Source organism: Chionomys nivalis, chromosome 15 (genome assembly GCF_950005125.1).
Source record: "Chionomys nivalis chromosome 15, mChiNiv1.1, whole genome shotgun sequence".
Classification (NCBI taxonomy): Eukaryota; Metazoa; Chordata; class Mammalia; order Rodentia; family Cricetidae; genus Chionomys; species Chionomys nivalis.
The window spans coordinates 46,409,894-46,419,761 of record NC_080100.1 but is presented as its reverse complement, the minus strand read 5'-3'; the positions used below and the strand labels follow the sequence as shown (position 1 = coordinate 46,419,761).

The window sequence follows — 9,868 nt, the reverse complement described above, 5'->3', positions numbered from 1 at the left end:
TGTCTCCTCCAACAAGGCTGCACCTCCTAACACTCCCCAAACATTTTTACCCATGGGGACCAATTATTCAACTATATGTCTATGGGAGGGCATTCTCATTTACACCATCACAAACACCATAACAAAAAACACTCTTCCCACCACCAAAACACTCACCTACCACCACTACCATCAAACATTCAAACCAGATACAAAAAAACAAAGGTCTTTGGAGCTGGGCATAGTGGTGTACACTTGTAATTCCAGCACCCCAGAAGCTCAAGGAGGGGGATCTGAAGTCCTAGCTATGAAGAAAACCCCATCTTTTTTTTTTCCTTTTTTGAGAAAGGGTTTCTCTGTATAACAGCTCTGGCTGTTCTGGAATTCCCTTTGTGGACCAGGCTGGGCTAGAACTCACAGAGAACTCACAGGTTGGCCTCTGCCTCCTGAGTCCTGAGATTAAAGAGGTGCATCACCAATGCCTGTCACCAGATCTTATTATTATTATTATTATTATTATTATTATTATTATTATTTTTTGGTTTTTCGAGACAGGGTTTCTCTGTGGCTTTGGAGCCTGTCCTGGAACTAGCTCTGTAGACCAGGCTGGTCTCAAACTCACAGAGAGCCGCCTGCCTCTGCCTCCTGAGTGCTGGGATTAAAGGCGTGCGCCACCATGGTCCTGCCCCAGACCTTATTTTTTAAAAATATGAAGTTGGTTTAAAATATTTGGTAGAACTCAGTAGCACAAACCACCTTGTTACCTCCCTTTCTCTTTCCTTCATCCCTCTTTTCTTTCTCCCCTCCCTCCCTTTCTTCCTTCCAATAGACTTCATTTTTGTTGAAAATAATTTTTATATAATATATTCTGATTTCTCCTCTCTCCTTTCTTCCTAGATTTTCTCTACCTCCCCACCGTTCCAACTCCATGCTTTTTTTCTCTCTCTCTTTAGAAAAGAGACAAATAAAAACAAACAAAAACAAAGAAAAAGCATGAGAAACAGATACACAAAACACATAAAAATGCAAAACTGGAAACATAATATACAAGCAAAAGACCAATAAGGTTTAAAAAACATCCCAAACAAAGCATGATGAGGCAAAAAGAAAGAAAGAAGGAAAGAAAGAGAGAAAAGAAAGAGAAAAAAAAAAGAAAAAATACCACAGAATTTGTGTTGGTCATCTACCAAGGACTTGGGGCCTTGCCCTTAAGTGTATCCAGTGAGGCTCCATTGGAGAAAATGAATTTTTCCTTTGTGAATGGTTGACAATTGCAGATAGTTTCTTGGTTTCGAAGGTGCCTTCTCAGTGATGGGCACCCTCTGACATGTGCTAACGTCTCTGTGAGTTTATGTGTGTCTCAGTTTTGTGCCTGGAAAATGCTGTTTCTTTGGTGTCTTCCATCCCCTCTGACTCTTACAGTCTCTCTGCCTTCTCTTCCACAGGGTTTCTTGAGCCCTGAGGAGAGAGGTTGTATGAAGACATTGCTTTTAGGACTGAATGTTCCAGGGTCTCTCACTCTGCACATTGTCAAGTTTTGGTTGTCTGTGTTAGTTCCTGCTTCTTGCAGAAGGATACTTCTTGGGTGATGGCTAAGCAAGACACTGATATAGAGTAAAGCAGAATCCAATAGACTTTTTATTTATTTATTTACTTATTTATTTAGTAAGCATGGTTTTAGGTTCATAGCAAGACTGAGCAAAAGATCCAGGAACTCATCATGGTACTGAGTTTTTGTTTATGTTTTAACAAATAAAGCTCGCCTGAAGATCAGAGTGTAGAGCTAAGCCACTAGAGGCCAGGCAGTGGAAGGACAACCCTTTAATCTGAAGATTCAGGAGACAGAGGCAGAGGGGTCTCTGTTAGTTCAAGGTCATCCTGGGCTACAGGAGATTGAATCTGTCTAAAGAGGAACACAGCCACACAAAGGTGATCCCAGTACTTGGGATCCCACACCTTTAATCCCAGCTCTAGGAAGGTGGAGACAGCAGTGATGTGGTTGGGCAGAGAGAAGAATATAAGGCAGGAGGAGACAAGAACTCAGTGCAGTCTTGAGATTTGGTGGAGACAGATGCAGTTGGGAGCTACAGTCTGAGGACAGGCTCGCCCCTTCGGTCTGAGCATTGGTAGAGGTAAGAACTCTCTAGTGGCTGGCTACTCTGCCTCTCTGATCTTCAGCATTAACCCCTACATGTGATTCTGGGTTTTTATTACTAATACCATTTAGAATTTGTGCTACGGGAACTCCTCACATATCCCTCACCTTTACACACAGGTACCTTCTCCCATCAACAACTTCCCTCGATGCACTTATCTCGATCAGCCTCCATTGGCAGATCGTCACCTGATGTCTGTAGTTCACATGGCTTTACTTTGGTGACCTAAGTTCTATGAATACATATCATATTCCTACTATTATGGTAGTATATGGAGAAGCTTCATTGCCCTAAAAGGCCTCCAGGACAAGCTTACTCATTTTCCATCCCCATGAAGTTCTGACAGCCATTAATTCTATTGTTTTTCATGCTCCGTAGATTTTCTTTCCTCGAGGTTCAAATCACTGGAATCATGCAATATGCAGCCTTTTGATTGGCCTGTTTTAATTAATCATATTCACTTATGTTTCTTCTACATCTTTCCACCTCTTGGTAGCTCATATTTCTTTGGTGCTGAATAATACTGTTTTTCTGGATGTACCATAGATGATCCATTAGTTGACCAAAAGTTACATGTGTTTCTTCCAAGTGTTGGCACTTATGAATCAACCTGCTATACATATCCATTTGCAGGTTTTTGTCTATTATATCTCTTGATAGATGGAATTAAGCAAAATCAATTTGTACTGATTTTTCTGTACTGGCATTCTGTTGTGGTCTCCATCTATAATATTGGATTAACTTATTAAAAAAAATTTCTTAAGTCCCCACACTGGTGTGGGTCTTATTATATCCAGGCTGGCCTTGAACACACGGCGATCCTGTCCCAGCTTTCTGATATTTTTTTTTTTTTTTTAGCCATAAAAACATTTATTAAAAGGGGAGAAAGGGAAGGAGGGGGAGAGAGGGAGAGAGAGAGAGAGAGAGAGAGAGAGAGAGAGAGAGAGAGAGGGAAAGAACCCTCTTTCTGATATTTTTAAATCAGTCTTTGGCTCATGTGCTTTGATGCTCACTTTACAGGGGTATATATATATATATATAATATATATATAATATGATATATATGATAGGCCATTGTATAATCTTAGGTAACTGACCCCCTTAACATACGTAATGTTGCCTCCGATAACTTGTGATATCTATTTTTTTCTGAAATGTTCCCACTATTTTGATTACTGTTAGCCTGGTATATCTTTCTCCATTCATTAACCTTAATTTAAAAAAAAATTGAAAAGGTTTTTGCATTTAAAATTTATATGCTTGTGTGTATATGGGCATGTGTATGCGAGTGAGTTTAGGTACCCACAGAGGCCACAAGACAGAGCTAGAGTCCATGGAGCTAGAGTTACAGGCTGTTAGGAGCTGCCTGCTGGGATCTAAACTGAGGTCTTCTGGAAGAGCTGTACATGCTTGTGCTGGCTAGACAGCATCTATGTGAGGCAAGTTAAAGCCACTGGGGGGGGGGCAAGAAACCTCTACTGAGAAAATGTTCCAGTCCCACCTAGATATGCCTTTGGACAAGGCATTTCCTTCCTTCCTTCCTTCCTTCCTTCCTTCCTTCCTTCCTTCCTTCCTTCCTTCCTTCCTTCCTTCCTTCCTTCCTTCCTCCCTCCCTCCCCCCCCTTTCTTCTCCGTCTTCTTCTTTTTTAGAGACAGTGTTTCTTTGTTTAACAGTCTTGGTTGTCCTTGAACTTGACTTTGTGGATCGGGCTGTCCTTGAACTCACAGAGATCCACCTGCCTCTGCCTCCCAAGTGTTAGATAAATTGAAGGTAAAATTTATTTTATCACCAGACAGTGGTAGCATGTGCCTTTAATCTAAGCATTTAGGAGGCAGAGAGAGGCGATCTCTGTGAGTTCAAGGCCAGCCTTGTCCACAGAGTGAGTTCTAGGACAGCTAAGTCTACACAGAGACACCCTGTCTCAAAAACCAAAACTAAAACAAAATAAAAATATTTCTCCATTGCTTATTCTTTTTAGAGAATTCTTTTCTTTACATAGATCCAAATTTATACATAGTTTTCCCTCTTCTCCAAACAACTTTAAACATTTGTTGAAGGCAAAAATTCTTTCAAATTTGTTTAGGAAAATATTTTCCTTTGCTTTTGAAAGATAGTTTTATAGTATAAAGAATTCTAGGATGGTGGGATTTTTTTCCTCAACAGTGTCTTTCCCTACTTTTTGAATGATTTCTGTGGAGAAGTTGGAGGAATCCTTATCTTTGTTTCCTTGTAGGTGAGAATGTTGTTCCCTTTCTGGTTTCTTTTAGTGTTTTATTTAGCTTTTATTTTCCTGCAATTTGAATAGGACATAGAAGGTAGCTTTTTCTTCGTTGTTTTTCCTAATGTTCTCTGAGTTTTATGGATCTGTGGTTTGCTGTCTGACATTTAGAGGAATTTTCCAATTATTATTAATTCAAATATTTATCTCTCCACACATCCCCATTATACATTTTTTGTATATTTGGCTTTTTTTCCGTTCTTTTCCTCTTTTCTTTTTAGTTTTATCAGTTTTTGTTGCCTCTGGGCCTCCACAGGTAGAGGCACACATGGACTTCCACATAGGTACACACACATGCACACACACACACACACACACACAGACACACACACATACACGTGCACACACACGCGAGTTGGGGTTTTAATGGACTAAGAGTTGGTCTAACTTGGGTGAATGTGCTATGAATACTTGAGAAAATCTGTAGTTCACTGCTGCTGGATAGAATATTATGATTATATTGTTTGTGTATGCTGTATCTTCCATGATTTTCTAGCTACTAATTTTATCAGGGGCTAAACAAATTATAGGAATTCTTCTTGATCCTAACTGGAGTAGCCCGTTCTGATTTTAAACTCACTGTTCAGTCCAGGCTTGGCAATGAACTGCCATTCCAGTAAGATTGCACTTGCTGTATTCCAGAGTCCTGTTCTAGGAATCCTCCCTGGTTGCCATGGCAACCGCGACATCCACGAAGCCGGCCGTGAACCGGTCAGTGGTCATTCCCCTCCTGCTGACAGTTGAAAATTATTTTCTGGACTCCTAATCTTGAAGGCAACCGACAGTTTTCTCCATACTGCCAAATGCCTTCCAGTTTGCCAATCCGTTCCAAATGCCATCCGTCAACACCTGATGTGCGGCATAGGCGAGACTGATACGAAATGATCTCAAGTATTAAAAATTCAAGCTGTCCTCTCCTGAGCTTTAAGCAAGTGCTAGTGGTCAACATGAGGCCATCTGACTCTTGCCAGCTTCCTGCACTTGGAGCACTCTTGTGATAGCCCTCATACGTTACCCTGTGCAACAGCTGGCTGCATACCGCGTAGTTACTTGGTCGTGCTGCCCCAGGGAGTGTCTAGTTGGCAGTTCATCTGTTGTTACGCACATCACAGTAACTGCTACGATTTTGCCTCCTAATATCTTTCAGATTCGTCTCTTCTTTTTTTTACTTTATTTGCTGCCGCTGGCTTGGTTCAAGATGACCACAGTTTTATTGTCGGGTGACTTTAAAGTCAGCACTATTTTTGCTTGTTGGTGTGTGACATATGGTGTATACCACTGGTTTCAAATGATCACAAAATCCGTATCTGTTCATATTGCGGACAGTAGAAAAATCTGTTTCCTGTGACTTTTGAATCTATTGATATCTTTGTACTTTCAACAATCTTCCAAAGTCATGTCATAGACCCAGCAGACTAATAACAAGCAGGCTCTCGCCATCTGCATTGTGTATCTCTGAGTAAAAGGCTGCTAAGTGACATGAAATTTCATTTTGCCACAGCATCATCTGGCAATACACAAAGCATCAGCCTCCATTTCTGGGTTAATATGCTTTTATTTAATAAGTCTGTTATCATCTTGATGCTAACTACATTGTATGGCAGTCAATGATCTACTGGATGTCTATATTAGAATTAAGTTAGAGTATGACTGATAATAATTCAAAATAATACTGGCATAAATAAGTTAAATATCATTTCTCTTATGTCAACACAGGGTAGCCATGGCTGGAAGGGGTGGTTCAATCATAAGAGGCCTGCATCCTCTCAAACTGTGTGTTCTGCCGTCTTAACTGCACAGCGATCAAGGGACCTGGGCATTAAACTCAGGCAGTTGGGCTTCATTGACAGCAAGTGCCTTTATCTGCTGAGTCATCTCTCCAGCACCCCTCAGCGTTCACTTTCAAGGATACACCCTAAAGCACCGGGAGCAGGGCCACTAATAGATATTTGTATACCGTGTTCAGAGCTGCACTATTTACAGAGGCTACAAGACTACAACCATGCATCAGTAACTGAGTAAATACATGGTGTAGGATAGATGCCTTGGAAGCTATCCTGCTGAGCGATATGGTGGATCACAAGTGGAATGGTGTATAACTTTTCCAACGGGAGACCTGGAGGAGTCAGGCACACAGGGAAGAGGGACAGAGTGGGTTTGTCGGGACCCAGAAGAGGAGAGAATGGGGAGTTACCGTTTAATGGTACAAGGTTCTAGAGACGGTGGTGGCAACCATTGTACGGCGGCCACATTATTCAATATATTTTACAAAAAAGGTTTAAATCTACCAAAAATAGGTATTTTTACACATACACATTTATATAATTAGACCTGAAAACAATTGTATCTCCAGGCATCACCCTTCCCTATATTGATCCTATTTTGAAATTCTATTGTTTAAATGCTTTCAAACATATGCTGATGTGGAGGGCATGTATGGAGCTCCCTTCCCCCAAAGCTCATACCTCAATCTAGAGGGGAATTTTCCACGATTACATCATTACCTGAATTGCAGAATGTTGTTTGCATTTTCTCTCCTTATTTCAGTGATTTGAAATGTCAACTATGCACCTTTTCTTTAAACTGACCTATGGTGAGAAGCTTTGAGAGCCCGAGGTACTAAAAGCACAAAAGTACGCAGCGTGGTCCAAACCTGCCCTTGGCAAACTTCTCTTCTAGATGGTAGATCCGGTCTTCGAGCAATGCACTGATAAGTGATTTAGCTGTTGGGGAGTTCTTTTAAAAATCAACGGATGAGCCGGGCGGTGGTGGCGCACACCTTTAATCCCAGCACCCAGGCAGAGGCAGACAGATCTTTGTGAGTTCAAGGCCAACCTGGTCTACAAGAGCAGACAGAATACACCGTGCTAGTACATAGAGATAATATAGTTTCTTGCTCCTAGGCCCAGATCTGTATAGGACATTATCGTACTGACCCCTGCAGACAATTTTTAACACCAAGTTAAGTGCTTGTGTGTCTAAACATAGAAAAGTACAGTAAAAATAACAAGAATAGGAATGAACAGCAACATTGTGACCTCACAAGCCTGCCACCACAAATGTCAACTATTGACCACAACCTCCTTTTGTAGGACTTTTGACTGTACTTTAGGCTTTGTGGGCCACATTAGGCCTGTTGAATACTTTTCCTGTGGTTTTGTTTTTTCTTAAACATAAACATCTGTGCACAAACTTAGAAGCCTCATTGAGCACTTTGGTGCTGAATACAAAAGAGATCTGTGATATTCTCTTTGGCCAGAGTTGGCTCAGAAGCTGTAATTTCCTGACCCTCCTAGACCTCAGGGCCTTTCTGTCAGTCATTGATCCTAGGTAGATGTGGTCACAGGATGAAGATCACTTAAGCTGTAAGGTGCCCATCACCTCTGTCTACAATAGGGGAGTAGAGCCTGTTTAGGTGAGTTTTCAGAAACTCGGAGAAGGTAGATTCAGAAGTGAACTAACCCAGGAGAAACAGAGGATGGATCCTAACTGAGAAGCAGAGAAGGGAAAAACAACATTCTCTCAGGATGGCTCAGTTCCAACCCAAGAAGAGATGCAAGACAAGCGATTTTGTTTTTCTTATGGAAATTTATGTGTCTTGTAATCAGAAAAAAAAATCAAATTTCTATTGTCTGCTACAAACAAACTCTTTGAAAGACAACCTGGCAACACCTAGAAAAGCTGACTACAAGCCACCAATGTCTCAAGAGTCCTGCTGTCAAGGTATTTCCCCAAAGGAGCTCTTGTATGAGAATGTTCACACCCTATGACCTAGTCTGTCGGACAGATCTGGGATTCTGTTCAAACCCAGTCCTTCCACTTACGTGAGTGACCTCGGGAAAGTGGATAGTTCTCAGTACCTCATTTTCCTCCTCCAGGGGCTGGGGATAATTATTTAATCCTCACAGGGTTTTGTGGGGCTAAACAAATTAATATACGTAGGGTGTGATCGTGTACCAAATGCTGTATGTTTCTGCTACTGTGGCATCTCTATTGGGGCTGCTCTATTAGCCAAACCAGAAGCCCTGTAGACCCCTTTCAAGAGAGGGCACATAATGAACTGTGGTATGATCACAGGATGGAGTCCCAGCTAGGACAAGAGGGTCAGTAATCCAGAGCTACGATTAGCACAGGTGGGAACCTTAGAAACAAGTTAAAGAGAGAAACACACGTGATGTGAGCCTATCCTTGCAAAACAAACAAAAGTGAAACTGCTGGCTCAGAGACACAGAGACAACAAAGGACAAGGAACATCAAAGGGCTGGGCTGGCCTGTGGAGAGCCCTCAGGACAGCGGGTAGGGAGGTGGAGTTAGGAGAAAGCTTCAGGACTTTCCTAAAGTCACCCAAGCATGGCAGCACTGGCCTACATGGCAAATTAGGCCAGCCAGGACTGTGTAGTGAGTCTTTTTTTTTTTTTTTTTTGAGACTCTGCCCCACGAAAGAAAAGAAAAAAAGAACTAAACTCAATGAATTGGGTAGTTCATGGAAGCGTGGGAACTGGAAAGAGAGTCCAGCAGTTAAGAGCACGGGCTGCTCTTCCAGAGGACCTAGGTTAAAGTCCCAGCAACCACATGGAGGATCCAACTACCTGTAACTCCAGCTCCAGGGGACCCAAGGTCGTCTTCTGACCTCCTTATGCACCAGCTAAAAATAACCACATATGTCAAACAGAACGAGAAAGAAGAGTGAACGTAGCACAGGCTACCGGCACTTCGATTTACTTTCCCCAAGTTTCAAGAAGGTTTGTACATGGAATTTAGGGATGGACAAATCTGTGGACAGCTCTATTTCCAAAAATCACTGCAAACTTAGCCAGCTTCTTGGGTAACAGCTGATACACTGCTTTCTGGATATCTTCTGGGGTGAGGGTGCAGCGCTTCCTGAGATACATCAGCTGGCCAGCTTCTGTAGCAATGCGTTCAAAGATATCATTGACCAGGAAGTTCAGAACGTCCACGGTGTGTGAAGATATGCCTTTCATGGGTACAATTTCCTTCAGGACCCTGCATATGTAGCGAGAGTAATTTCCATGGCCAAAATCGATACTAGAGTAACGTGACTGCTTTCTTGAGACTGGTCTTAGATGTCTTTTGATGTGTTGGTATCTTTGGATGATGGATTTGGCCATTGTAGATGTTGTTCTCCTTGCTGGTTAGGAACGGAGAGGAGAAGGGCCGGGGAATGGGAACGCGCACCCTACTTATGGTGACATGTCACAGTCACATTGCCAGGGCTTCTCTCTGATTGGCACTTACTCAACCTATGTCACAAACACTTAGCAACAGAGCTGACCTGTTGCTGAGGACAAGTTGGCTGGCTCAGGCTTTCCTGGGATTGGGAGGGTGCTGAGAGGATTGACGCCACCTTGAAGCAGAAAAGGGAAGAGCTCAAGTTTTCTGCTTTTCTCCCCCCCTCCACCCCCCCGTAGCAATTAACATGCATCCCATACACTT

At 42.2% G+C, this 9,868-nt stretch overlaps 1 protein-coding gene across 1 annotated transcript; it reads right to left on the bottom strand.

The window, feature by feature from the left end:
• Positions 1–9,171: 9,171 nt before the first annotated feature.
• Positions 9,172–9,543, bottom strand: LOC130887200 (histone H2B variant L1-like). The gene has a single exon (XM_057789507.1). The coding sequence runs from the start codon at positions 9,541–9,543 to the stop codon at positions 9,172–9,174; it is 372 nt and encodes a 123-aa protein (XP_057645490.1).
• Between the last annotated feature and the right edge of the window lie 325 nt (positions 9,544–9,868).

Bases quoted from the DNA above. Each gene is read 5' to 3' on its own strand.
- LOC130887200 (XM_057789507.1), bottom strand. From the start codon at position 9,543: ATGGCCAAATCCATCATCCAAAGATACCAACACATCAAAAGACATCTA.